The sequence below is a fragment of the Echeneis naucrates genome, chromosome 21 (genome assembly GCF_900963305.1).
Source record: "Echeneis naucrates chromosome 21, fEcheNa1.1, whole genome shotgun sequence".
In the NCBI taxonomy this organism is placed as follows: domain Eukaryota; kingdom Metazoa; phylum Chordata; class Actinopteri; order Carangiformes; family Echeneidae; genus Echeneis; species Echeneis naucrates.
Window position 1 is genome coordinate 13,163,455 of NC_042531.1, and position 27,184 is coordinate 13,190,638.

A 27,184-nucleotide genomic window follows, 5' to 3' on the forward strand; every position below is an offset into this window, starting at 1 on the left:
CAGGTGGCAAGACGTTGTGGACCGTGAAGTGGGGTAGATAGATAGTTCTTTGGCCCCGGTTGCTCACAAATTCATGGCACATCATCATGTATCCATATAAATATATATCATGGGTAGATGGACTGTTAAACATCAGGTCCAAAATTTTTTCCGCAACTAACCTATCTCCTTTTAACCATACTCTTATCCTGGGGGTTCTATCATATCACTGCTTTTTTCACAGATGGTCTTGACAGTTAAACAAGCTCTTGCTGGGGGGGGGCAAGTCACTTGTGTCCCAGTTTGCTCTGTTGTTATCCTTTTACAGTGAGCTGAGGAAGGAAAGAAACCTGAACCAACAGGGTTGAGCCACTCTTGTACATCAAGTAGCACAGACCAGCAGTTTTTCCTTCTTTCTAGTGCACTAGTGAGTCTGAGACCGGCGGTCTAATTCATTACTGGCCTTTGATGTTGCTGTCATATTAGACCATCATTCTTCTGCCAGCACCTCCCGGGAGAAGTGTAAAATGATCAATATAATCCATAAGCAACACATATATAAGAGGATAAAAACTATTAAATACATAAGGGGCTAATCAAGAAAAGGCACGGGCAAAGACCCCCTCCGTGCTCAAATGCAAACACGTTTCCACTTGGGCCGAAATTGCTTTGGGATGAAATCAATTTGTCGCTAGTATATTGTAGCATTGCTCTTATTGATTTTTCTGGTGCACTCTCTGGAAGTGGACTCTTTGGATTTAAGGAGACTGGAGGACGGGGTGTAGGAGGTCTCCGGCTGAGCAGGGGATAGGACTCCCTCCAATGCACATTTCAATCAAGCTTAGCAAAGTCATCCTCATGAATATGAAATATAAGCCACAGTCAAGCCGGCAAAAGTTGAGCCATGGTGTGTGTGTGTGTGTGTGTACGTGTGTGTGTCTGTGAGGGTGTATAGACTGGAATAAGAAATGTAAAAGATGCTCTTTGCTTTAGTGTGGAAAGTTAGTTGTGTTGTTTGTTAGATATTATATTGTAGGGCTACGGGAACACTTTCAAAGTCACGTTGCCGCAGGGTCATGCAAAAACAGGTCCCTGCAAGGTCATCCACTTTTTATGTGTTCTGGGTCTACAAGTGAAGCCTCTGCTTGCTGCAAAGAGAAACTACAAATAAGTACCTTATTTTTTTTCTACCTTCTTTTCCTCTAGCCTAACAAGAAAAAGGTTAAACATCTCCACTTCCTGACATTTTCAAAGTTCCTAATATCTATTTTGATGCACGCTGACCTGCTCTGTCCTCCCTCCTTACATTTCAGCACTTCCATCAGAAGTCGCACTAACCCTTGGCAGCTTCTGTACTTTCACATGGTAATTACAGCCTGCTTCCCTGGCAAAATAATAACAGCCTCAATAAGGAGCACAACAGAGTTGAGCTTTCTGATTTAATGCAGTTTACCACCACTCCCCTCCCTTTCCCTCATTTCATCCAGTATCTTTTTTTTTTTTTTTTTCCACATTTGTTTAGTGTTGTTGATTCATTTTTCTAACCACCCTACGCCTGCATTGCGTCTGTCCAAAATGAGGCATCCAATCTGAGTCCCCATCTGCTGAATGGTCCTCTCTCGTCGCATGCGTGTACACACGCCTGTGTTTTACGCCAAGGCGTTATCCACTCCTTCATGGCCCATCTGCTCTCTCTTTATCTATCCCATTTTCTGTCTTTCTTCCATCTTTTTATCCCTCTTTCTTTGACTCTCTGGCTCTCATCGTATTTCAGTTGGCTGTCTAGATTTGTGATTTGTGCCTTTCACACAAACGCATGTAAGATGATGTTAGTTACTGCCGTTTTGTTCTGTATGCGACACCCTTCTCAGCACCTGAGTCCTGCTGTGGTCTCCAAAGTGTTCAATGGGGAAACAGGATTGAACATATGCTAACATCTGCTGAACAAGTCCTGCTTAGCATCTCACAACAGTCATGCACGGGGGAGGCGGCGAAACGATGGGATGGAATAAGGCAAGGTGAAAGGGACGATTTGAGCCAGTGTGTTTCCCCCAGACAAGGGACTGCTGAGAGTTGGGTTTAAAAATTGCTGCCCCTTTTTTTTTTTCTGATGCCTGAGACCTCCATTCACCATCTAACTTCCAGGAGAAGAGAGAACAATTCGGCCACAGGAGGCACACGAGATTGGTTCAGTACACGTCACCTGGATTCAGTCAAGCCAGCCTCTTGCCTGGCAGCCCACAGACCTCAGGTCTCCTTCAATTGTGTGTCTAATTGATTACTTCCCATGCAATTGCTCCTGTGTCACACTCAATATTTCAACGCTCCAGGAAGAGGGCAAAAGGGACTTTCTTTTTGAAGGACAACATTCAGATTGGCACATTTGTGAGCTCCTAATGTGGATCATGAAGAGGCACATGCTAAACTGAAGTGCGGAACAAGCCATCAGTGGTGGTTGGCGTGAATTGATTGCTCTGTAATACCACTGTGTGACAGAGATAGTGAGACCATTCAAACCAGCCATTTGGTTTTTCTGTCAAGGAGATCAACGGAGCTTAAGTCCTGAGAAAACATTCTTTTAGTAGTTTTGTTACATTTTTCTGCAACTATGAAACGTTAGCACGACACGAGAGCATTTATTGAGATGCTTTTGTATGGAATGTTTTGTGTTTCACTACCTTTGGCTCCCACTGCCCATGATGGTCCAAGTTTCCCACATCACAAATTTCTTACTTTTATAATCTTACGACGACGCTCCCAGCACGGCCTTAAGGCTACGGTGTTGCTTATTTTTCCCTTCCTTATTTGTTATGTTTTCCACTCTTTAATAATGTTTGAGAGAAAATAACAATGCTTTATGAAATATTAATGGACAACAACAGCATGACCTGCCTTGAGAAAAGAGAAATAATAATACAAAATAGATCCTCACCAATTAAAAATGTGCGTGTGTGTCTTTGAGTATTGCGTAAATAAAATTACTGGACTCTGTATATGTAACACTTAAAAGTTATCACTCAGAATTGTGATACTATTCTTCCCTTTCCCATAAACCCATAACAATACTTGAGTTTAATCAAACATTAAGGCTACCAAGATTATACCCCTTGATCTCCACTGCATTTTCCCCATCAGATAAGCCCCAAACATTTACGTCTAACTCCTGCTGCCCCCAGTTCTTCGACTGCATTTGGAAACTCGGAGAGCAGATTGTAAATCACTGCACTGAGATCAGATAAAGTGGCTGGTGATGTTACTACAAAACAATCCGAATCCAACCTTGGATCGACTCCACACGACGCAGCCCAAATCCCCCTTTTTTGATTGCTGGCATTGTTGAAGGTAAAATGAAAATCAGCCCTCAGCTTTATTCAGCCCCTCCCTCTTTTACAATCTCTTTATATTCTTGAATTCATCGCTCTAAAGCAGATTAATGATTGTAATCTTTCAGCATGTCATGTCCACATTTGTTTCACACTGGAAACTAGAACAAAGAGCATCTGGTCCCTATCGACTGTCTTAAATCTAGAAAATGTTTATCTGATGCTGCTTTCCCAAGAGACAGCGAAAGGCATTTTGATCAACTCATCTTTGAAACTGTTAAATATCCGGCTTTTCAAATGCTTATCACGGGCTTCGCAGATGAAACGCTCTGAATAAAGAATAAATACTTTTACTTATGTCTGTCTTTTCTATGCATGCAGTCGTACTAATGTGTGAATATACATGAATACATCGGTATTCACATGTGTAGAGCATCCGTTTTAAATGAATAATTCACATTGACTGCGCATATACTGCATTAGAGACAAGCCTGGAAGGACTCTTAAGTGTTCTTATATGATCAGAAATATTGTCCGGGCCAAGCCTCACCTCTGCTTCAACTTTTCCCTGCGAGAGAAATATCCAGTCTTGCCTAAACACACCTGCAAACTCTCTGTCCGAATTATCTTCTAAACTGGACCTTTACGGCCTTGCTGGAAGTGATTCGACTTTTACCTCATTAAAAGTTAAAGTAGATATGGAAGGAATTTTAATGCCATTTAATAAACGAAACACATTCCTCTTCTCTGTTTCTTCAGCATTTCCATCGCTTCAGGCTATGGCTTAGATCAGGCTAAGATCTGCCGTAATGTAGATGTAAAACTGGCTCAGACATCAACAGGAGAGGCTGTTCAAGTAGTTGAAATTCCACCGTTGTTCCTGCAGGAAACAGGATAGCATGAGTGTGACATGAGTGTGACTGTGTCTGCTTGAGTGTGTGGGCTGGGGATTACTGTGATCTTTAGGTTATATAAATTACCATTTATCTCTCAGCTGGCTGGACTGCTACAATAAAGCTAAATAAACTAAATAAATATAAACTGTTGATCCAATATGTTCTCATTACGTAGCATATTTCCAAGCTCTCTTTTGTCTTAGATTTAGTTTTTAGGGAAAGCGGAAATCAGTTAGTCAAAGTCTGTGGCGGAGTACCAGCTCTGCTGAAATACAGCAGACGGCGTCTCCTCATTATTCCAGTTATCGTCCCCAAACTCCGGCTGTTTGAACAGACCCACTTTCTCATTAGTATAGCTACCTACTCTCTCCACTGCAGAGAGGCAAAACCTCCAGAAGCTGGAATCTCTCTCCCGTTCAACAGGATGATTGTCAGGGTTTGGCTATAGTGGCATTAAAATATTGCACAACATATTGGCATTTCTTTAGCAAGCATATAGAGGGAGATGGTTAATCATCAACATCGATAGAAAGTAACATTAATGCTACGTCACTTGGATTCATCGTGTTACTGTACCTTAGCTTACTTTTCTTCGGATGTGCAAACATGCTGGCTAACAAATGACTTCTTGTTTCAGCCATTTTGTGTGACTCTCAGGGATTTGCTGTTCTTTCAAAAACCAATAAAATCAGACAACATCACTGTCAGGAGCAGAACTGCAGCGAAAGCACGACGCCTCTTATTAATATCAGCTCAACAGGTTGAGTGTCTAATTCAGCTTCTGAATAATAGCCATTTTAGGTAGCGAAGGATAGTGCTCACGGGGCTGGGTCAGAGGATAAGGGGATTTGCATGAAGGCTGATGAATAAGGTTTGGCAATTAAACTGGTAATCAACAAATGTGTCCATTAGTCTGTCTTTGTCATTATCATTTATTCACTGCCCAAGAATTGAATATATTTATAAGAGCTCTATTTTCATTTTTTTTTTTCTCTAGTCTCAATCAGTATACAGTATATTACACATAATAAACTTAATTGGCACCTGCCAAACAATCACAATCAAAAACGTTTGATGGCCATCGTCTAACCGTTGTTTTTTGTGGTTATAAAACTGCTGATGTCTACACAAAGAATAATATAGACTATCTGAAATGTGGAAACATCTTCCCTGACCTCTCTCCCAGGAGAGTTTGCAGTGGTTTTGCCCCACTATGGGAATTCTACCTATTGTGCCTGCAGAAATGACAGTTATTATTAACAAAAAGAAATGCCGACATCGGTTTGTTTAAGCATATAAATAAATGTCAAATGTTCTCATTCAATTTTGTGTGGGTAGTTTTGCTTCCTCTGTGATGAAAAGTTGGTCATTGTCCATAAAAGTTTAACTAGGTTGTAAATGAGCACTAATATTTTTCTCTGCACTTTTTAAATAGCCTGAATAAACTGGACAAACATCTGGCATCTTTGTGTAATGGGTGGTTTTTACCTGCAACCATTCTGATTGTCTTAACATTGCATTGTGTAACGATACAACGTTTACACAACCTTAAGTGAACCAGCACAGACACTTTAATCGCCATTACTCTCTTTTTGAAAAGTCAGTCACAGGGTAGATTTCATAGTCAGTTCAAAAATAAACACTCACGCAGTGATTGTCATGTTCAGTTTCTGTCACTGACTGGCTGTCATTGCAGCTTTACTATGTCAGCGCATGGCTGTGCAGCCTTGACATGCAGCTCCTGCTTTGATTCTGAAGGCCAGACTTGTACCAGACAGGTCTTTGATGTCAGAGGCACTCAGTGCTCATCACAGAGGAAGGGCAAAATGAGTGGGAAAGCAAATGAAATAGGAGTTGACTGACAGCTTGGTGGGTCTCAAAAGCCACTGAGGAAAACGTCACTTTAGATCAACTTAGTAACAAGGCCCAGATCAGCGCTTGTGGACTTCAGGTGCCAAAAAATTGTCCACGTGGGAGGTGCAACATCAGGTGTTTGGATATTAATCGCACAGGTATGTCATCTTCGGCTGTTGGTGTGGTTTTTGCTCTCTTCTGCTGCTTTAGGCTCCATGATGATGTCTCTCTTGCAGATCTTTCGGGATATCTTACATGTTGTGGAGATATGGATCGATTTTAAACAGCCGGACAAAAAGCCTGAGATTTCCAGCTGTAGTCGCCAATTTAAATTGTGAGCAACAGAGCTTACTTTCCATCCGTTTAAAAGAAGCTGTGTTGCCAAAATCAATTTAATAGCCCTGCCTCCGTGCCAACACACATTAACACGCACATTACCCTCCAACCCACCAACTCTACCACCCCTCCTCTTTGTCCCTTGGCAGTTTAATAATTAATATGCTTATTTTTTTGCCTCTTAGGCCGAAGCCTTCGGTAAGTAGAGCAGCGATTGATGGGGCCAGTGGTTTGCAATGGGACATGAAAAGGACTTTCCTGTTCATCTCTGGTCTCCATGGAGATATGATGGTTGTTATACCCAATACACTGCCACTTTGGGCAGACATGTGGTTTGAAAGCATTAAAGCATATGCTCCACAGCTGTGTTCTCAGATACAAGACAGAGAAGATAAATATAGCACAAGATGGACAAATGTTTACTTTCAGTGTTATAATAATACCATAATAAGGTTAGAGTATCGAATAACAAATAACTGACACCAATATATAAACTAATTAACATTCTGTAAAGTTCACTAGTTGGTTTAATATCACATTTTTTTTATTAATTAAAATATTTTTGATGTTTTCTGCTCTGTTGCATTGACCAAGTGGTAAAAAAAAAAAGAAAAAAGAAAATGTCAGTTTCCAATGTCACAGCATAAAATACTGCATAAATTCAGTCAAATCCATGTTCAGTGGTGTCTCAGCAGTGGTTGTTTTTATGGTAGGCTCACCATTCAATAGTTTCCTTTGCTTGATGACACAAAAAGTTTTACAAATGCCACATATGTATAGGTGGTGGGGGGAAAAAAGAGGCCTCTCATTTCTGACCAATAGCTAAGATTGAATTTTTTAGATGGATAGAATTTATATTATGGGCAAAAACGTGGATGAAGAAAGATCAAAATTGGAAAAAAAAACAAACAAAAAAAAAAAACAGTAAAGAGCCTTTCCTGGGATTCTTCTTGCATCTCTTCTCCAAGGTGTTTCTGCCAATAACACATCAGTCCCAACACCTCTCATCTTAGACCCTCCGGTCTTATGAAACACTTATGAAAGGAATGTTGTATTTGCTTAACAAATTTTGCTACTTTGACTGAGGTTTGAGCACTTCCATGATTAATCAGGTCAGGTTCTGCTTGAGCTCTTCTTGAGTGTTACAGGGTTTCACTTGAATTCTGGTTCACGGTCCTCTGGGTGGACTTTCCCATCTTGGCTGACAGACATCATGTATGAATGCTGTGCGAACAGAAGCAAGAGCCATTGCCTGCAGTGTGTTACTGAATGCCTCCCAGTAGGCTTGGAAAAACAAGGCTTCAGCGGTGTGTTGTTGTCTTATGCGCTGACTGAAGCCAGCTTCCTCTCTGCTAAAACCAGCATACTTGGTATTCTTGTGAGAAGACATACTCTCTCCCGTCAGTCACCCCATCGTTCCTTCTCTTTCTCTCTGCTTCTCTCAGACCCTGTTTTGTTTTGCCCATTCCAGAGAGTATGTCTCATTTTAATTCAGTTGGCAGGATGATCGCACATCAGGCTTGATAAGCTAAGTGGCCCTCAGCAGCAGCAATTGAAGGTCCTTTTACTCTTTTTTTAATCACTCACCCTTGTCCCCTTGATAATCTTTTCTTTATGTCTTTTTTTTTCATTTTTATTTGTATCCCTCTTCTTTTCTTTATGTTTTGCTTTCTTGCTGTTAAATTTGTCCAGTCTCAAAGTGTTGTAATATGGTTTTCTCCCCCTCCACTCCATCCATAAAGCTTAGATTACGAGAGTTTTATCACAGTTTAAATTGGAAATAAGCAAGGACCCCCCCCACTCCCGCCTCCACGAAAAAAAAAGAGAAAGAAAAGAAACCCCATCGTGTCATGATTTTCTCCTCTCTTCTTTAGGCAAATGCTTTGCCTTGCTCACATATAATTCCATAATCCCTAAATCTCAGCCATTTTTCATGAAGACTCACAGGAAACAATTGTGTGCGGGATGGGCCAAATTTAATCAGCACCCTGTGAATACAATTATCCTGGCACAGCAGAGGCACGTGTATGGGGGATGGGGCGATGGCCAACACCCTCATGCCATCTACTATACTTCAGAGAGAAGCTTGGCAACATTGCTTCTTCAGACCGATACAAGGGATTAAAAAAAAAGGGGAAACATGTTATTTCTAAACATTGAACAAATTGTCTGCATGGATATTAGCATAAAATGATTTTTGCAGCCTCAGTATGATGGATTGTTATCCTGCACAACATTTGTTGCGTCGAGCGATAAAATGAGTGAATTTCATGATCAGATGTTTCAAGAAGCTTGCATATTTCAATGTATTCAGTTTGACCAATACCTATTTCAGCCACTAATAATTCATTGTCCTGTTTTGTACCCATGTCAAGCTGAAGCTGTGCATCCAGGCAGTCCGTTCTTGCTTCTGTTCCCGCAAACAGCCATTTCTCTGCTGCTTTTCTATTTGTAGCGTCACTCTCAGCCCTTGCCCTTTTCAAAACAATTTGGCTTTTTTTACTTGCATACTCAATGTCACCTTTTTCTGTCGCCATAGATGGCTTCAGAGCCTGCTTCCACACAAACATTCGACTGCCACAAGGGATAAACAGAGGTCTAAGTTTAATTGAAAAATAAGGAGCCTTGGTGTGACTAGAAGTTTCTAATTCAATGCTTTTTGCCCCCCCCCCGACATGCATATATGTGTGGAGACGCACAAGACAACACATTTTGTACACATGAAGGAAAGTTGAGTGTTTAAGTCATACATTTTCTAGTCTCAAATCTCCTTCTGTTTCTTCCAATCCCACTGAAGGTCAACATGGTGCCATCCAGTTGTCTTGGTCTTTCCATAAAACCTTTGACAATTCAGCTCTTCTCTTTTTTCCCAACTTAACTATGCCATACACACAGAGACTCACAGTCGCACACACTGCCCGCACCGCGGCTCCTGACTGCAGCGTGCTCAGAGACAGCGAAATCCCGCTGCTGCCATCTCTCTGGTGAACCTCTCGTGAAGCGCTTTTATGCAGTTGAATTAATGCAGTTGTTCTTTTCAGGTCAATAGTTAAACACATAAAAGTGCAATTACATTTGAGTGGGCACCACCATTTTGCCTGGGGACTGCGTTAGCAGTGTTAAAATTGCATGCCATTCCCATTGGCCGATGGTGGTGGTAGTGGTGGTGGGGGGTTTACGCCATTCATTGACCTTATAGGGAATGAGACTGGAGCTGATGAAGTTTGTGATCCGTGTTGAGACACATTTCACACTATAGAAGTTTTACTTATTAAGGAATTCATTGGTTAATATGGCACTGAAACGAGCGAGTCATTAATTTAATATGTGTTGGAAATGTAAAGAACAAGTAGGAGAGCATCTAGATAGAAACAATCACATTCACATGAACTGAAGAGCGATGGTTGGCATGTGGATGACCGTCATGACCTGCATGAGTCCTTTGAACACTTCTTGTCTGTCTGAGTGAATTTGATTTTGTTGCCAGTCCCTCTTTCTGAGCTTTGGAGCATACAGGCAATGTGGATTAGTTTTATTCAGGTGGAAGTATTAAAAGTCTTGTGGTATCCGGGCACTAGTATTTAGAAGAAATAAAGTAAAATAAATGAATAAATAAATAAATAAATAAAACCAGCAATAGCATCTTGTTCATCACGACACAAAATCACCTAAAGCTGTGTATTAGCATAGTAATGGGAAGAAATACCATGTCTGCCTGATGACACAGCCAAGGGGTATATCATGTCGATTAAAGGCCCAAATGTGATCATTCTTAAATCTACGTTAAAATGGTTCTCTTTTCATGTGCTTATGATTTACCTTTTCTTCTTTATTTCCTTTTACTCTTTTTATTTTTCTATACTTTTATTTTTGCTCTTCTAATTGTATCTGCTATATATTTGTTTTTATGTGTGGCATAATTTGTTGCCACTGGGTATGAAGTTTGCTATATAAATAACGTTCTCTTGCCTTGCCTAAAGAGGCATTGCAATTTAAATTGTTCTATCATTTTGTCTTTACGTTTTATTGGATGAGAACTGGCTTGGACCATTCTCTTTAAAAAGAAACTGTCTCTTATGAGTGTCAGAACCTTTTGGAAGGGCAGTATTACATTTCTGGAGAAGTGAGTTGATCCAGCCTTCTGGGATAGAAATACTTGCCATCTTTTTTCCTTTTTTTGTGTTATTTCAATGCAAACAAAAGAAATAAACATGTGAATACCAATGCTTTTGTGATTGTGATGATTTTCTGGGAGAAAATAGGAGTGGCGCATTATCTGACAGAAGTGTAAGGATGACAATATTTATGGGCACGACGGGATGCTTTCAGACTTTTGCCTTCCTCTTGTCATCGGGTCACCTCACAGTTTATTTGCTTTGAAAAATGATGATCGATTGAGATTAAACTTGAAAAACATTTCTCATGCGGAGATGAAAGACAATAATGTCAAAAACAAACAAAAGCCATAATGCTACTTCAGATAATTTAATGCACATTGGTGAATATGCTCTACATCTGTGAGCATTCAAATGAGGGAATGACAGGGCCAGAGCTGTCAATTAGTAATAATACTAATAAAAAATGTATTTAACAATGTTCAAAGACAGGAGGCAAGTCAGTCAAACAGGAGAATCATACAGAATAAATAAACCAAAACAATAACAACATTTGGGGAGAATAAGAAAGCAATAACAAAAATAAATAAGGCATCAAAATAATCGAACATTAAAACTGAATTTGTGCGTCTTGAGCAGCAATTTGAATGTGACTAGGCCAATCTAGTCACGGAGGGGTTTGGGGAGTGATTCCCAGAGGGTGGGGGCACCAACCGAGAAGGCTGTCCACTCAGGTCCAGTGCTCAGTCCTGAAAGGGGTGGAGAAGAGGTTGACATCCGATGATCTGAGGTTACGGGAGGGAGGAGGGGGTGAAGTTGTGGAGGGAAGGTGAGGATGTGTTTATATTGGATGTGGTGAAGGATGGGATGCCAGTGGAGCTTCTGGAGGACAAGGGTGATGTTTTTGATTTTATTTAGAGATTTGGTCGTGGGGCCCAAGCGAATGCTTTTGTCACTACCTGCAGTACTCTAAGCGGAAAGTGTGAACTGGAGTTTCTGCGGCTGAAAAGGAAAGAGACGGACAGAGACAGACAATGTTGCAGAGGTGGAAGAAGCCAGTTCTGGTTAACTGGCTGATGTTGACTTCAAAAGTCAGGTTGGCATCAAAAATAACAAGTTTGGAGTTTTCAATAGTAATGGAGAGGTAGGGCAACTTAGTGAGGAATTTGGGCCCGATGACAATCACTTCTGATTTGTCACAGTTAAGTTTGAGAAGGTTTTTTTGGCATCCAGAGAGATAGCTGATTGTTGCGGTGTGGCTGGTCAAGGAGATGGTTTTGGTGGGGAAAGTTGAATGACGTCACTGTGACCATGAAAATGGAGATTCTAGCGACGGATGATGTCACCAATTGGGACGAGGTAGAGGATGAACAGGAGGGGATCAAACATTGACTCTTGAGGGTCACCTTGGGACATGGTTGACATGGCAGTGGACGAGGTGCAGTCGTTTATCTTGATGAATTGCTGTCTGTCAGTGAGAAAGGATTGAAGACAGGTGAGGGAGTATTGGAGACGGGAGTGGTTGATGGTGTTGAAGGCTGCAAAGAGGTCAAGGAGGATAAGGATGTTGAGCTGTCCAGATTCCAAGGAAAGGAAGAGATTGCTGTTGACTTTGAGGAGGGCCATTTCTGTGCTGTGTTTGGTGCTGAATCTAGATTGAAAAGTTTTGTACAGATTAATGCAGGTGAGATGGGTTTTCAGCTGGGCAGCAACAACATATTCTAGAGATTTTGAAATGAAGGGCCGGAGATGGACTGGAAATTGTTGGCACAAAGTTGGGATCAAGTCCAAGATAAGCTGCTGTGGATGGAGTCAATTTTGTTACGAAAGGAGGTGCGCTGGACAGTTCAAAATGAAGTGCAGAGGTTATATGGGAGGAGGAGGAAGGGGTGAAGAGTGGAGGCATGATGAAGTACGGCTGCAGTGAGGTCCCGGTGGGGAAGGTGGAAGAGGACACTAGCTTGCGGCTAGTGAGTGTTCACCTGGTCAGCGAGGAGGCCTGATGGCTGCTGGCCGGCCAGTAAAAAAAGATTTGGAAAACGGTGATATTGCAGTTTTGTTATTTGTGGAAGCAAAGCTCATGCAAAAACACGCATACCTTCTCTTTTCTTCCCACTATATAGATCAACATGTGCGCACACACACACACACACACACACACACAAAGACATGCCCAATGACTCACTAACTGAAATGTACACACAGTCCCTCCGATGCCTGCTGTTTTTCCTCCTCTTTATTTATTACTGCATTACTTGTACTTTTCTATTGTATGTAGACATACACACACACATGCAGACACACACCCATCCACATTAAATCCGAATCTGTTCCCTCAGCAGAAGTGGGGACTAGTGGGAAAAGACGGAGCAATGAAGTATCAACAAATGATGGATGAAATGGGAGATTACCTATTTGTAGAGCGAAGGCACAATTTTGCTGTTCTGAGTGTCAGAAAGAGGAAATTGACATCGTGCTGAATTATGACATGAGTATATTCTGAAAACTGCACACAGGAAATTCCTTCTTTTTAAGCTTATTGGCATTTGTTTACTGATGTTGTGCTTCCTTTTCAGCAGCAGTGCTGATGGTGCATTTAGTGGCCTCTGGAGTCAGTCTGCTTCATTAAATGCTTCTAATTAATCTATCATGTGTTCAAGCTCTGCCTCCACAATTTGGTCACATCTTTTCTCTTTCTACCTTCATCATCATTTTTTCAGTAGCCACCATCTATAATGGCACATGAAGAAATACACTAATAGACGTTGGCTGATAAAATAAAAATAAATGTCAGTCATTTTCCCATCATCTATCACTCCAGGCCATCTATTCATCATCTCTGGAGGCAGCGTCTTTAATTAGCAAAATTATTCCCTCAAATTTTTTTTTCTTTTTTTTTTTCCCCACGATATGATTGTAGAAGGAGTAAAAAAGCTAATTGGTGGAACTCTTTTTGAAGTACATGTTCTGTCTTTTTGGTTTTTAGTGTACGGTGAATATGTGCTCATCACTTATTTCAGCATTTAGTCCTGCCTGTTCTGTGCAACCTAGCAACAGCTTCAGCCTTCTGCTGCTGCTTCGGCGCACCCTGCATTTAGCCTCTTTGACACCAAATGCATCCTCGTCTTCCCGCAGAGTCTCCCTCCTCTCTGCCACTGAGCTGATATCAGCTCTGAGCCAAAAGTTGAAGCTCTCTGAGTGAATAAGACAGCACAATGGGGACTGGTGGTAAACTCCCTGATCCTACTGTGAGAGAAGAGAGGGAGCTTTTCTGTCTTTCCGATTGAATACTTGTGCATCTATTGTAACTGCCTGACTGTCACGTCCCCTTTGAATCTTATCTGAATTTCTACCTTTTTATATGATCCAGCTTGGTCTTTCTTATCTGTCAAACTGGTATAGTATTTTTCATATTTATTAAAATATACCTGCCCTCAGGGGACAATATGAAGAGTGAAGCTCAGATATGTTTTCTTGTCTGTGTTGATGGGAGTAGTTGAGCACATGGATCTTTTTCAGAAAACAGAGGTATAAACGCTACTGGGGGTATTCAGTAATGCAGTCCTCCAACACTGGAGCATATAAACTATTTATTATATTGCTTCTGTTGTCCTACATATTTGTTCATTAAATGGTCCACACAACGCTAATTCCCTCTCACAAACTCATTAATATGGCTTTTTTCTGATCATTGGTTTGGTGTTTGCCTCCCAGTCTTAATCAAACTCATCCCCACACTGCAATAAAGGCAAAATAAATAAATAAATAAATAAACACACAGGCACTTACCATCAAAATAATTGCCTGCATACATTTGTTCTGCCTCCATGAATTTCATATTATTTTCCTCCAACGGTCATGCGACTTGATACTGGAGATTGTTGTGCCTTTTGAAGCCATACGCTCATTCAGAAACACTGCAGTTGCTCCTGGGACGAGGCAGGAGGGGAGGGAATAGTTTGGGCGACCTGAGCTGCAGCTACATGAACAAACTAATTAAGACATTTTCTCTACCCACTAAACAATCAACAATGAAATTTAACCATTGATCTCCGCGGCAATCCTTGACCAGCAAATGTGCAAGCCAAGCATGCGCTTGTAATGAAAGCAAAGCCTGCATGGGCTTTGCATGTTATTGTAGGTATTAAAGAACACGTTTGTTGACAGAGACCATAGAACCTGTTGTTAGTATCGAGGCAAGGAGCCAATTAAACTGTTATCCAGCATCTTAAACCCGGTTCTATCGCACCGCAAATTAGTGTGTTGTGTGTTCAGTACATACACAACACAAACGCACTGTGTGGCAGTGCAATCAAAAATGGCTGTGAGTGCTGTTGAAGTTGCCTTGTTGTGACAAGATTGAACGGACTGTTTTATACAATTTGTTTTGTTTTGAGATTTGTTTCATCAATGCCGCTTACTGTATGTCAAGTTAGAATCAGTGGAATCACTTGTCTTACTTGTTGAGAACACAGAAGAATAATGCAAATTCTTAGTGTCTGAGCTGTTGCTTATTAAATCACTTTATTGCCTGATGATGAGTGTGGCACATGTACAAATATGAAAAACAACCCTGTCCAACTAATGTCAGACAGTAATGTCACTGTCCATGCTAACCTTGTGGTAGATATGGAGGCGCTGAATCAGTGCACTGAAGAAGAACAAAAGCCTGTGTGGAGTTTGCTCTCACCGTCCAAGAACATCATGTTTTGGTTAACTGGTGAATCTAAACTGTCCGTAGGTCTGAGTGTGAGTGGTTGTTGGTCTCTGTCTTTCTCTGTGTGTTGGCCCTGTGATGGACTGCTGACCCGTCCAGAGTGTATCCCATCCTCACCCAGTGTGAGCTGGGATTGGCTCCAGCACCTCGACAACACAGAAATGGATTAGTGGCAGAAAATGAATGAATGAATGAATGAATGCTACGTGTGAAAATGTTGAATTTACACAGCTGAGCCAAAATTGGTTTTTTAATCAAACTTTCACAGATGATTGGAATCCTTTTCCACTATTTGTTATTTGTGGGAGAATGAATCTGCATCTTGTTGTAAGCGTGCCTTGGATGTGTTTACAATCTGGCTCCAATTACAATCCGGCCTGCCCGGATGAAGGTGAATGCCCACAAGGTCTTCATGTTTCTTGCTTAACCAGGGTTCAGATGTCCTGCCGTGTTTATATCACAACAATTGATTTGTTTTGTCTGTTGGTTTGTCCATTGCCCTACTTTGTCAGAGGTATCCCATTGTGCAAAAAAACATTTGAATTTGAGACATGTCCTCCTACTAGCTGAGCAAAATCACTCCTGCGGTAAGAAGCAGAATTAATTCCTTTCCTCAACTCCCACCACACATGCAAAATACCTGAAAGAAAGTGCTGGGGAAGGGGAGAGGGCTTGTGGAGGCAATACCACCACCACCACCACCACGTATTATCCAAGGAGTATCATTTTATCAGGCCTTTGCGAGACAATATTGTATTTACTTGCTTCTGGACTGTGCTGGCAGGGCGTCTCGTGTATGATTATGTGTCTCATCTGTTTCAGCCCTACATTGGTGATCTGTTTGTAGGGAGATAGAGACCACACAAGCTCTGTAAATAATGCAAATCTGCTACTGGGCTTCATTCTGTCTCTGTTTTCCCTGCAATTCATCTCTTTGTGGCTTTCTCCCATCTTTATTCGACCCACTCTCTCCCTTTCCCTTTCTTTCTTTCTCAGATAAAAGTCCGGAGGAGGCATTCTCTGAACTCCTGTACAACAATAATCGGAATCACCCCCCTGTATTCAATCGTTCCACAGACTCTGTGCCAGTGATGAAAGAAATCAATCCTCCCTATAAGTGTGATGATCATTACTTCGACAGAGCGATGCATACATGCATATTAGATGCAAGATACATGACCTGTGAGATACATTACTTTGCCCCACCCCCACCTCGCTGAAATATGAAATTACAAACTTGTTCAGGCTGCTGTTCCTGACTGAGGCTTAAGTCCCCGATGGATGTGATGGTAGTGGGGAATAATTGATTCTGCCTGCTCACAGCAAGGGAAGAGAAAACAAGAAAATGGGAAAAAGATCAGGTTGTAATAATAGCAAAATCGCATGGCTTCGTCCTGGCTTTGTCCAAATGTGTGTGTCTCAAGATCAACTGTTTCCCCCAAAATATCAGCTCTCCTCAGAGCAAAAAAAAAAAAAAAGGAAAGATGGTGCATACCCAATCTAATGCTTTACAGTGGAAATTGGCCACTGTCTGGCATGTCAGTTGTTAATTATAAAATAAGACAGGGGGAAAACTGGCAATTTCAAAACACATTAGGAGCCTGATTGCATGATTGTCAAATTAGGTGCATCCTCCAGGCAGAGACAAAAACGCACCCAGGAAGCCCAATGTGCATCTGTGCTAAACATGCGCTCTCTCCTCTCCACAGAGATCCTGCACGGGGGTGTCTATATTGACCAGAATAAGTTTCTGTGCCACGCTGACACAATCCACTGGCAGGACATTGTTAAAAACCCACGAATCAATCCTTTGGCAGTCCCTACCAACAGCAGCGTTACATGTAAGTAACCAAAATAGCACTGCAGAAGACAGGATGATTTGATTTGACTTAAACTGTGATTGTTCAAGTGGAAGGTTCTACTGAGGGATGTGTTGTTGTTCCTCACTCACACAGTTACACAAGTAAGCTGTACAGTATGAACAAAGTGGAGGAAAAGCAAGAATAACGTATGATCAAACAGATGGAACTGAAACGCTACTGCAATTTTTCTTCTTTCATGGACTTGTGAAGGACAGTTAAAAAAAAAAAAAGTATAAAAACATGAAGCTGAAGTGGCCATTCATTCACACATAAGCAGGAGTATTCGACACTACTAGTCTGCACATGTACCTGGCCTTTATTTGTGCGTTCACTTTACCTTGAGGGATTGAAACGGTAACCTTGTGTTCTTCACTGTGGTTGTACCAAACTGCTCTTTTTGATTGCACAACGGTGACCCTGAACTTGTAAACATAGTGTGGCAGCTCTTATTGTTTTCTTCATATCACAATTATCCCCCCCCCCATCTACAACTTTATCAAAGAAATGTAATTTTTCCATCGCCTCCATTTTCAAGTTCAACGGTCCAGGTCTATAAACAATTTTTTTTTCTTTTACTCCTGAATGTTTTTATTTGAGAAGAAACTGTAAATGAGATTTTTGTGTATTTATTTGATTTAAAAGGCCATCTAGTTGCTACAGTCTTCAAATACCGTGAAAGTATCAAAGCACCCAGTCAATGGATTTCACAGTGAGATGCCCACAGCTTGCTTCATCTGCAAATAGTCAGAAAATGCTCCCCAACACCAGTCCAGACAATTAACCAAGAAAAGTCCGTATATCAAAAGTTTGTAGTTTGTATTTTTCACATATTGGTGTCCAAGTTTGATCTTCGGTTTGGTTTATTTCAGCAGCTACTGACCATCACATTTGCATTCACAGTACCTGGAGCTTTACCAAGCTTTACCAAGCAGAAGCCCACCATGGATTACACCATTACCCAGAATCAGGATCGTGTCAGGCAAACTTTTCTTTCTACAGCTCTGACAAGAAGCATGAGATAGGAAATGTCAAACTGTATCCAGATGGTTTTTGTCAAGTAGACAGTAACACCTGAAAGACAACACTGGAAGAGAATGAAATTTGGAACCTTTAACAAAGCTAATTGAGCTAACTTGATGGTTTGAAAAACAGATTTTTAAGATTATGAGGCTCAAAGTGTTCATGTATTTATTTATTTTTTACAGAGTAGATGCATTCCACTAACATCCTCAGGAGCCTTTCTTGAAAGGTCCGGGCTAGCAAATAAGACGCTTGAAAATAGGCCCTTATTTCCTTTTACTGTAAGTTCTGTTCTGTTCAAAATCAGCGATCGACACCAAATATCCCCATCTCAATGTATCAGTGCAATAACGTGAAGGAATGCTAAAAAGTTATTTTATTTTTGCTTGGAAAAATAAACAATGTTAATTTATCAGGAGATATATGGGATGGTATTTAGCTGACAGTGATGCATTAAGTCACCTCTTCTGGCCCTCACTGACTACGTCTTAACATACTCTGATTTCATTATTAATTTAGCGCAAATGATGCTTGACATTTTAACCTGCTGTTTTGTTGTTTTTTTTTTTGTTTTTTGCGTTAATTCTTTAGGATTCTCTTGTTTCTTTTGTCTTCAAATGCAATATTATTAAATAAAATGTATTATCATGAGGGAACAAAAGAAAAAGATCTCTGCATGTCGTCTTGGATTTCTTCCCACTGTGCTCGCTGAAAGCTTCAGATGCAGGTTAAGCGCTCAAAGCATTGGTATTCTGCTCAATCCCCCTCCTCTCTGCATCCCTGTTAGCCCTGGATTGATCCAGACTCCCATTCAAGTCCTTGCCTCCTCAAAAAGATCAAAGATCTCTGACCTGCAATCCACATTTGAGAACATAATCCCAAATTCATTCTTGGGGGAAACACAAGCTTTACATTGCCATGATTGTGGTGTTTATTGACCTGCATGCATTGTTGATTTAGTCAGAAGTCCTCTTCTGTCCATCTTCTCCCCTACACCAGCCCTGGTATGACAATATTATCAGCATTTTAACCTTCAGGGGCTGTTGTAAGAAAGCTGTAAAAGATTATGGTTCAGGAAGAGTGGGGGGACAGGTTTATTCAAGGTCTTGGTGGATTTATAAGTTTAGATAGTCAAGACCTTGGATCATAAATGAAAACGCTTTTGCTTAACTCTGCAGGGCACCAAGTTAAGAGGAGAAGAGAGATATAACCAAGTGCAGAGGTTCTGCACATTTGGCACTGTCAGAGTACCACTTTTGGCTGGCTGACATTTGTATTACTATCCTGTTTGTATGCAGCTTTTCATACAGTCAAGGCTGTCGACTTCTCTTTCTCAAGTGCTGTCAAAGCGGTAGTTTGAGGGGAATGGACTGGAGAATTGGGATGGCGCTGGAAAAAGACAAAAAGAGACAAGGATAGACGTTAAGTGAAAGAACCACAGATGAGTGATGAATCAGTGAGCGGTGGTTTGAGGATGAAAGGGATGAAATGTTTGTTGGAGAGGGGCACAGACGAGGAAGAAGAGCAGGGCAGAAGATGGAAAGGCTTGTGTTGGGGAAAAGAGTCAGCCTCGTTGCTAATAGCTCTCATCTAGAGAGGCTTGATGGACAGAGGACAGCACTTCTGCACTTATCCAGGCTCACTTCCCCCACAGTCAATTACTAGACAGTCAATTAAGTCCTCTAAAAACCCCAGAAATATACTGGTTAAAGCTCGGAAGGTTTGAAGCTGCTTTTTCCTACTTTACTGCTTCTATCTTGATCTGATGTATGCTGGTTTCCTACTCAGCTGATTTGAAAGGAGTGTGACAAAAGTGTGTCTCATTTTCAAAACCAAACCTTTGCAAAGGTGACTGGAGTTTTTATCAGCAGAGTATAGGGCACGTGTTGTTATTGAAAGACTGCAGGTTTCATCATTAGTTCCTTTAGCGTTAATGGCTTTACCTGAAAAACCTTTGGTTACAGTTTGGCTAAAGGTGATGCTGAAAAATTACAAGCAGTTTAGTTATTTAATCACCATCATCGTTATTGGATCATCGTGTAATTCACAGACACCAATCCAGTCCAGTATTCAAGTCTATTATGGCAGTTTCTAATCATAATAATTTTAAAAGTCCTTAAAATGTATTTCCAAGGAACTATATGCCTACATCCTTTCTCACTTCTTTTGATTGATTTGGGCTTCAGTGGGGTGCTTGAAGGCATTCAGACTAAAGCTCACTGCCTCTAGCACATTTCCAACATTTCCAGGCTCAACTAGTACAGAGTTTTGAAGTGTTTCCTGATTAAACAACCATTTTAAAATGCCAATCATCTCTGTCTTTAAACTATCGCACAGGTCAAAAGTGCCATCGTTCCTGTAATGGCCGTTGCTGGGGGCCAAAGGAGGACCAGTGTCAAAGCTGTAAGTAGATAAGTCACAGCCTGTCAACATGAGAGCCAAATGCACGTCATAAATATTCCAATGAAATAAAATTGGGGTAAAGTTTGAAGGTATTTCTGTGAAAGAACTCCACCAAGGTGTTTTGTGTCAATTTGCCTCCATACGTGATTCAGACAGCGGAATGCAAATTCACTGGCATTCACACAAACACCACCATTATCATCAACATCAGTATCATTAGTTTTATTTACATCAGAGATTAGTATGGAAGTGGGATTTCCTGCTGAATGTTTTGTTTGTTTTTTATGGACTGGTAAGTAAACAGAAGTTAATGTTATAATTTTAGGCTTCTATGTGGGTCAGCTCTGTGAAGTTATTCGCAAACTGGCTGTGGAAACACTATCACCTCCAATAAACACACACAAACACTCACACATATACATTTCCACCCCCTCGAAATCTAACACAAACCCCCTGCTGGGACATCCCACCCTTCAGAGTGGCTAATGGCAGCTGGAAGACAGTGGGAAAATGATACACGACTGAGTCCATCAGCGGGGGAGGGCTCCGCGTTATTCCCTCTCCTCCCGTCATTCTACCTTGGCCCTCAATTCACGTATCGGTGTCCTTCACTCAGGGGTTATACGTTTCGCCTCCGCTGTAGGCCTTTCTTTCCCTCTGCATCCCACCTGTTTGAGAAAAGAGCAGTCTTTTATCTGCAACACATAGGCTACATGTATACGCGCACATACACTTACACACACGGTTTTTCTGTCTGCTGTCACAGAGCCTACATCTCTGTTTTTACAGATGTACATCCATCCATTTTTTTTTATTTTTTTATTTTTATTTTTTTAAATCACTCTTACATCTGTGGCTGTCTGTTGCCACCTCTGGCCAGGAAGGCTTGATTGTACTGGGATCAAACATTTCATTTCTTGTCTTGAGATGATCCGACACCCTAAAATTTAACAACTTGAACTTTAAATACATGTACAAAACATGCCCTCATACTTTCACTTTATTCAGTGACTATCTCATTTTCATCTTTCCTTTTCTAGCTCGATCACACTGCCCTACCGTTCATTTCCCGCCTTTCTTTCCATTACTATGCGCACAGACCACTTCATCTGTGCCTTCCAACCCTGGCATGTCTCATCTTATTTGTTCTGTGGTCGCGATCTCATTAAGATAATGAAGAATGAACTGTTTGACCAGGACCTGTTAACAGCACGTCACAGACCAGGCCTCGATAATCCCTGGCCCTCTCTGTCTGCTTACTATTTCTCCATCTTCATTTTTTTTTTTTTTTTTTATTCTTCCTCACAACCTTTAAATGTATTGTGCTGAAACTGATTATGAATAAGTAGAAAATTAAAAGTTACATGATGATACTGGGGCATTTTCAAGAATCGTCATCATTCAACAGTCTCCAAATCAACAAAAAACTGCTTTCAGCATCAGTACCTTGGGGGGGGAAAGTGAATACATTAAAAAAATAAATTACAATTCAACTTTCTCCCACATGTGGATGGTGACCTAAACTTTAAATGCAGTAGAACACTGGTTTTACTTTCAGATGCCCTTTTGGCTAATTTAGATTTATTCTGAATCTAAATCTGAGCATGGTTATAAAAAGAAAAAAGTTGCCATTATATTAAATTTTGCAATTTATCCCTTTGTGCGATTTGGGGCAAAATGATGAGATCTGTCACTGGCTTACTGACTATGAAATGTAGCCTTTGTGCAGGCTTTACTTAAAACCTTTAGCCAATGCTGCTGGTAATCTTTCAACAACCAGCAGCGAGTAGACACACCAGAACGTATTGTAAGTGGTCCTCGCTGACACAGTGTTTGCGACTGCGCTACAGTCACCTCTTGGTCTCGGCACAGAGTAGGGGTCGTGAAACGGTGCGTAAGTAGCCCGTGTCTGGACGGTGGCTGAAACCGTGGTTAGCGGTTGTGGTACAAACTTAAGGCAAACTTAAGGCATTTGTGGAGATCATAAGAAAAATTTCACAATGTATAAAGAGTGTTTCAGCTTGAAAAGAAAAAGAAAAATCCAACATTATTTAAGAGGTTCTTTTGCAAACCAGATGTGGAAAAGCACATCTTATCTCATGTAAATGGAAACTGAGAGGCAGTGGTTCCTGTGACTGATGCTGCTGTCCACAGCCTGTTTAAATGGAAGCTTCCAGGCATATTTTGCGAGATGGATTTCTTTTGTATTTGTCATCACCAGGCTGTTACTTTTTTCCCCTATTTTTTCTTAAAGTGGAAGTTTAAAGCCAAATTGATCAACAACATTGCGTCTCTTGGTTGGCAAGGTCATTTGTTTGACAAAGTGTCGTGAGTAAAGGAGGCTGTTTCATTTTAGCCCAGGCGCCATTAATGGAAAGCCACTGATGGTATGTTAGGCGTTGGGTGAAGTGTGCGTGTGTATATGCATGTGTATTTGGTTTGTATCCATCACTTTGATAATATCTCGTCACAGCAAAGCCCAAAGGGAAACGGCACACATCAGAACGCTGAACAAAAAAAACACAAACGCACACACATTCACGCACCAGTTCTGGGTTTGTAATGCTGTACACTAACACTTTTATTTTCAAAGGAAATTATAACTGTGAGAACATACTGTTTCATTCACATTTCTAACATCTGCCACTAATTTGAGTTTACCTTATTCAGCAAGTTGGATCATAAAAATGGAGCTGCATTCTCTAATGGTATTTTCTTCACAAGTTTAATTTGAAATTTCAGAAAGCCTTTATTTTGAGGTAAGATTTTCATTTAATTCATTTCATTATAGACACACAAGAGAGCAAAAAAAAAAAGAGAGAGAGAGAGAAACATAACAATGCATGGTGGTTTTCTCTGGAAAAAGGGAAAGAGACTTGAGCCTGAATTTTCTCGAAGAATGGGATTTGTTGTGTGTGATGGAACTTTAATCTTCCATTGTAATATTATTTGAAATGAATAGCTCTTCCTGAAATGAGTAATATTAAGAATGACTAACACAAAACTGGTGTAGACTCACAGCTTGTGTTTTTCTTCGTGGTCGGTTGATTTGCATATTGCATATATTGCAATCATGCAAATATAGGTGGTGTAGCATATGCCTGTGCAAATTAAACACTCGTGGTGTATAAGCTGTGATACATACAAATGACACTGACAAATAAGACTGCTTTTTCTGTTTAAATTGATGGTTTAAGTAACAATTTAAAACCTATTAGATGTAACTCCCAGATACAATATGAACACCAGCTCATTATTCAACTTTCCTGTGTGTCTTAACATATTTGAATGCAAATTTGCTAATCTATCGTAGGCAGCATGGTGAAAAAGTGGTTGCCCCACAACAAGAAGGTCGCGGGTTTGGTTCCTGGCTGGCGGCCTTTCTGTGTGGAGTTTGCATGTTCTCCCTGTGCCTGCCTGGGTTTTCTCTGGGTACTCCGGTCATGTTTGTCTGTCTGTAGGTCTGAGTGTGAGTGGTTGTTGGTCTCTGTCTGTCTCTGTGTGTTGGCCCTGTGATGGACTGGCGACCTGTCCAGGGCGACTCCGCCCTCACCCACTGTGAGCTGGGATGGGCTCCAGCACCCCCGTGACCTGGAAGTGGATAAGCATTAGAAGATGAATGAATGAATGAATGAGTAATCTATCATACAAATCTCAGCATCTGTGCCCTTCTATCCACTATCTTTATCTGTGAAATGGCAGAATACTGTGTACATTTAGATATGACTGTCAGAAAAATGCTAGTAGGTATCAGCAACACCCATACAGATCCAGGTTTCCAGCAGTGTATCAAATACCATGTAGTGGTGGATTATTATGTATTATGATATTAATATTAATATAATACATTAATATTAAGGTAAGGGAAAGAAAAGTTTCTCCATTCGAATGTATTCTGTTGCAACTTTCCCTGGATGATACCTTTGCGTCCATATTTCGGGTCTTCAGTTAATTCGTTAAAAACTTTTCACTGGTACATTTTCACGAATAGTTTTTTCACTCTAATCCAGCAAAATTATTGTTTACCATCTTTTGGTTTGTTTCCAGCCACAAATTGTCCAGAGATGTTTTGATCTTCAGGTGTGTGATAGTTTCCTTGCTGTGTGAAATATATCTCTTCCTTTCTCTCTTTTCTACACCGGCACTCTGCAGTAACGAAGACGGTGTGTGCGGAGCAGTGCGATGGACGCTGCTTCGGTCCCTATGTTAGTGACTGTTGCCATCGTGAGTGTGCAGGTGGCTGTTACGGACCAAAAGACACAGACTGCTTTGTAAGTGAACACACTCTAACATACATACACACACACACTCATTTACATGGTAAAATCTTACGAAGCCCAGGAATATTTCCCTAATTGCACTGCACTATATTTCACCCTATTTTCTTGTTTTCAAGGTAATTCTATATGGGGATCTTTCTTTTGGCCTCCATTCCTCAGTCCGAAAATGCCAATTTAGTGACAAATATCATTAAATGTCATTTAATTCCCATTTCTTCCTGACAACAGTGTCACTGTTATATACAATGCAAATGTCATCAGCTCCTCTCCATCCCAACTCAATGCTATGTGCTTTATTAGTCAATTTGTATTACTCTGCGTCTTACACTTGTTTTTGAGCCTCTAATTCAGAGCTCATTATTCAAGAAGCGCATCTCTTTGACTTTGACCAGGCAAGTCCTTGTGCAGTGTGTTATTTCATTTAATTCTTTTTTTTCTTTTTAATCAGACTTGAATCATGAAGGGAGATTTTATTGTTTTCCAATATTGGCCTTAGATATTCACATGTTAACCAAAAAGGCACCTCAAACTTTATCTCAACTGTAATTTTAATGGGCCTGTGAAGATTATTATCAGTCTGTATTGATCAGACTCTTTATTATTGGACATTCTGGATGCAAATCTTGGTTACAAAATATCTGATGCAGTAAAATGAATGTCTGTGTCCTCTTAATAGATGTAAGCATCCGCGCTATTGTTATGCGTTTGTGTATGATCGAATATATCTTTTGGGGGTTTTACTGATGCTTTAAAAAGTTATCTAGCTATCTGCACCATCTTTGTCTCTCTTTCTCTCTCTCCGCATATGTGTGTAGGCTTGCACAAACTTCAACGACAGTGGGGCATGTGTGACCCAGTGCCCCCAACCATTTGTCTACAGCCCCACCACCTTCCAACTGGAGCACAACCCCAGGGCGAAGTACACCTATGGAGCCTTCTGTGTCAAAAAGTGTCCACGTAAGTCTCGCCACCTGGTCATGGCAAAGGTCATCATTGCATACAGACACTTAGCCCTACCCCTACATTTACCCCTACCTGTCTGTGAGGTGCAAGGTGTCCCATTTCAATTTTGCCCCTCAGGACAGGGTACATAACAAGGGGTACAGCAGTGAGTGTGAAACTACTTTCATTTGCTGACTTGTAGTAGAAAATCCTCAGAAAGCTTTGGGCGCTAAAAACTTTACCCTAACAACCAATAATATTGTAATGTAATGCAAATAATATGTATATCCTCGCAAATAACCATGAAACAATTGCAAAACTGTTAAAATTTGTATCAGTCATGTTCTGCCCTGCAATTGCCAAATTAGTTTTATTATGAGACAGAGTGGATATGAATGTACAAGCAGTCAGTATAATCTCCTCTGGCTTCGCCATTGTGGAGAATGCACTGGCACAGTTAAATGGCTCGAACTCGTGTGTAACGTAAGTGTAAAGGTAATAAACGCAATGACATAACAATAAACAAAAAACAATATGATGCCAGGCAGTTTGAATTCTGTTCGCTCTAAGATCCTCATAGCTGTCTCATTACTACTGTCATTTTGCTGGACAAAGCAAAAATAAACAGGGAGTGTTAGGACTCCATGGATCCATATTTACTCTCCAACACTGTAACTTTATGTGGAACTGATCCTTCTTTTGTGTTAAGGTTGAGAATTTCAAGGCCCAAAGGCATTTATTGGTCTCAAATGCCAAAGTCCTCAGAGCAGGGCAGAGCCAGGCGGGGCAAAGAAATTAAATTTGGAAAGGTTTGGTCTTGGCCATTATCAAGTGGATTACTTATTCTTGTGAATGGAAGAATAGCATTGGTAAGGCCTCCTGTAATTTGCAGACACTGAATCCTCTCATCTGTTTCCTTATGTTAACTGTTAAGACTCCCCAGCCTTACTATACATCAATAACACGGTTTGCAGAACATTCAACACTTAAACTCAACCTGTAACTCCACCAGCACCATGCATGATTAGCAGAGGCAGAAGCAGAAGTGATATTTAGTTGGTAAAGGCAACACTCTGGAACTCCAGTGATACTTTTGATCCTGACTGAATTATTTATCTGGTTTATCTGACGCTCCGATAAACAGATAAATAACACAATGCACCTTATTTAAATGATTATGTTCTGCGATGGCCCGCCTTCCCCTTAAGGACATCAAACTTCAATAGGTCAAACTGATTTTGATTTCTTTCTGCTGTCCTTTCACACTTTTGCACAGAAAAGTGGAGCCTACTGGGAATTTATTCAACTAAAATAAAGTTCATGTCAGACCTTGACATGTCAGGTTGTCCTGTAAAAACCAAACCTTGTATAGTCAGTTTGAGTGTGTCTGTCTGAAATATTTTCAATGTGAACATATACTTTGACTTTTCCATTAGCAAGAGCCAGAAAGCTGGGTA

The 27,184-nt window shown here is 40.7% G+C and overlaps 1 protein-coding gene across 2 annotated transcripts in view; it reads left to right on the plus strand.

Annotated features, from left to right (window-relative positions):
- erbb4b (erb-b2 receptor tyrosine kinase 4b) overlaps positions 1-27,184 on the plus strand; it is a 265,152-nt gene that overhangs the window by 154,746 nt on the left and 83,222 nt on the right. For both annotated transcript variants that reach the window (XM_029530171.1, XM_029530172.1), the window contains exons 4-7: positions 16,930-17,061; positions 20,440-20,505; positions 24,658-24,776; positions 25,601-25,742. In XM_029530171.1, the coding sequence (XP_029386031.1) occupies positions 16,930-17,061; positions 20,440-20,505; positions 24,658-24,776; positions 25,601-25,742 (459 nt within the window). The remainder of the gene's footprint in view (positions 1-16,929; positions 17,062-20,439; positions 20,506-24,657; positions 24,777-25,600; positions 25,743-27,184) is intronic.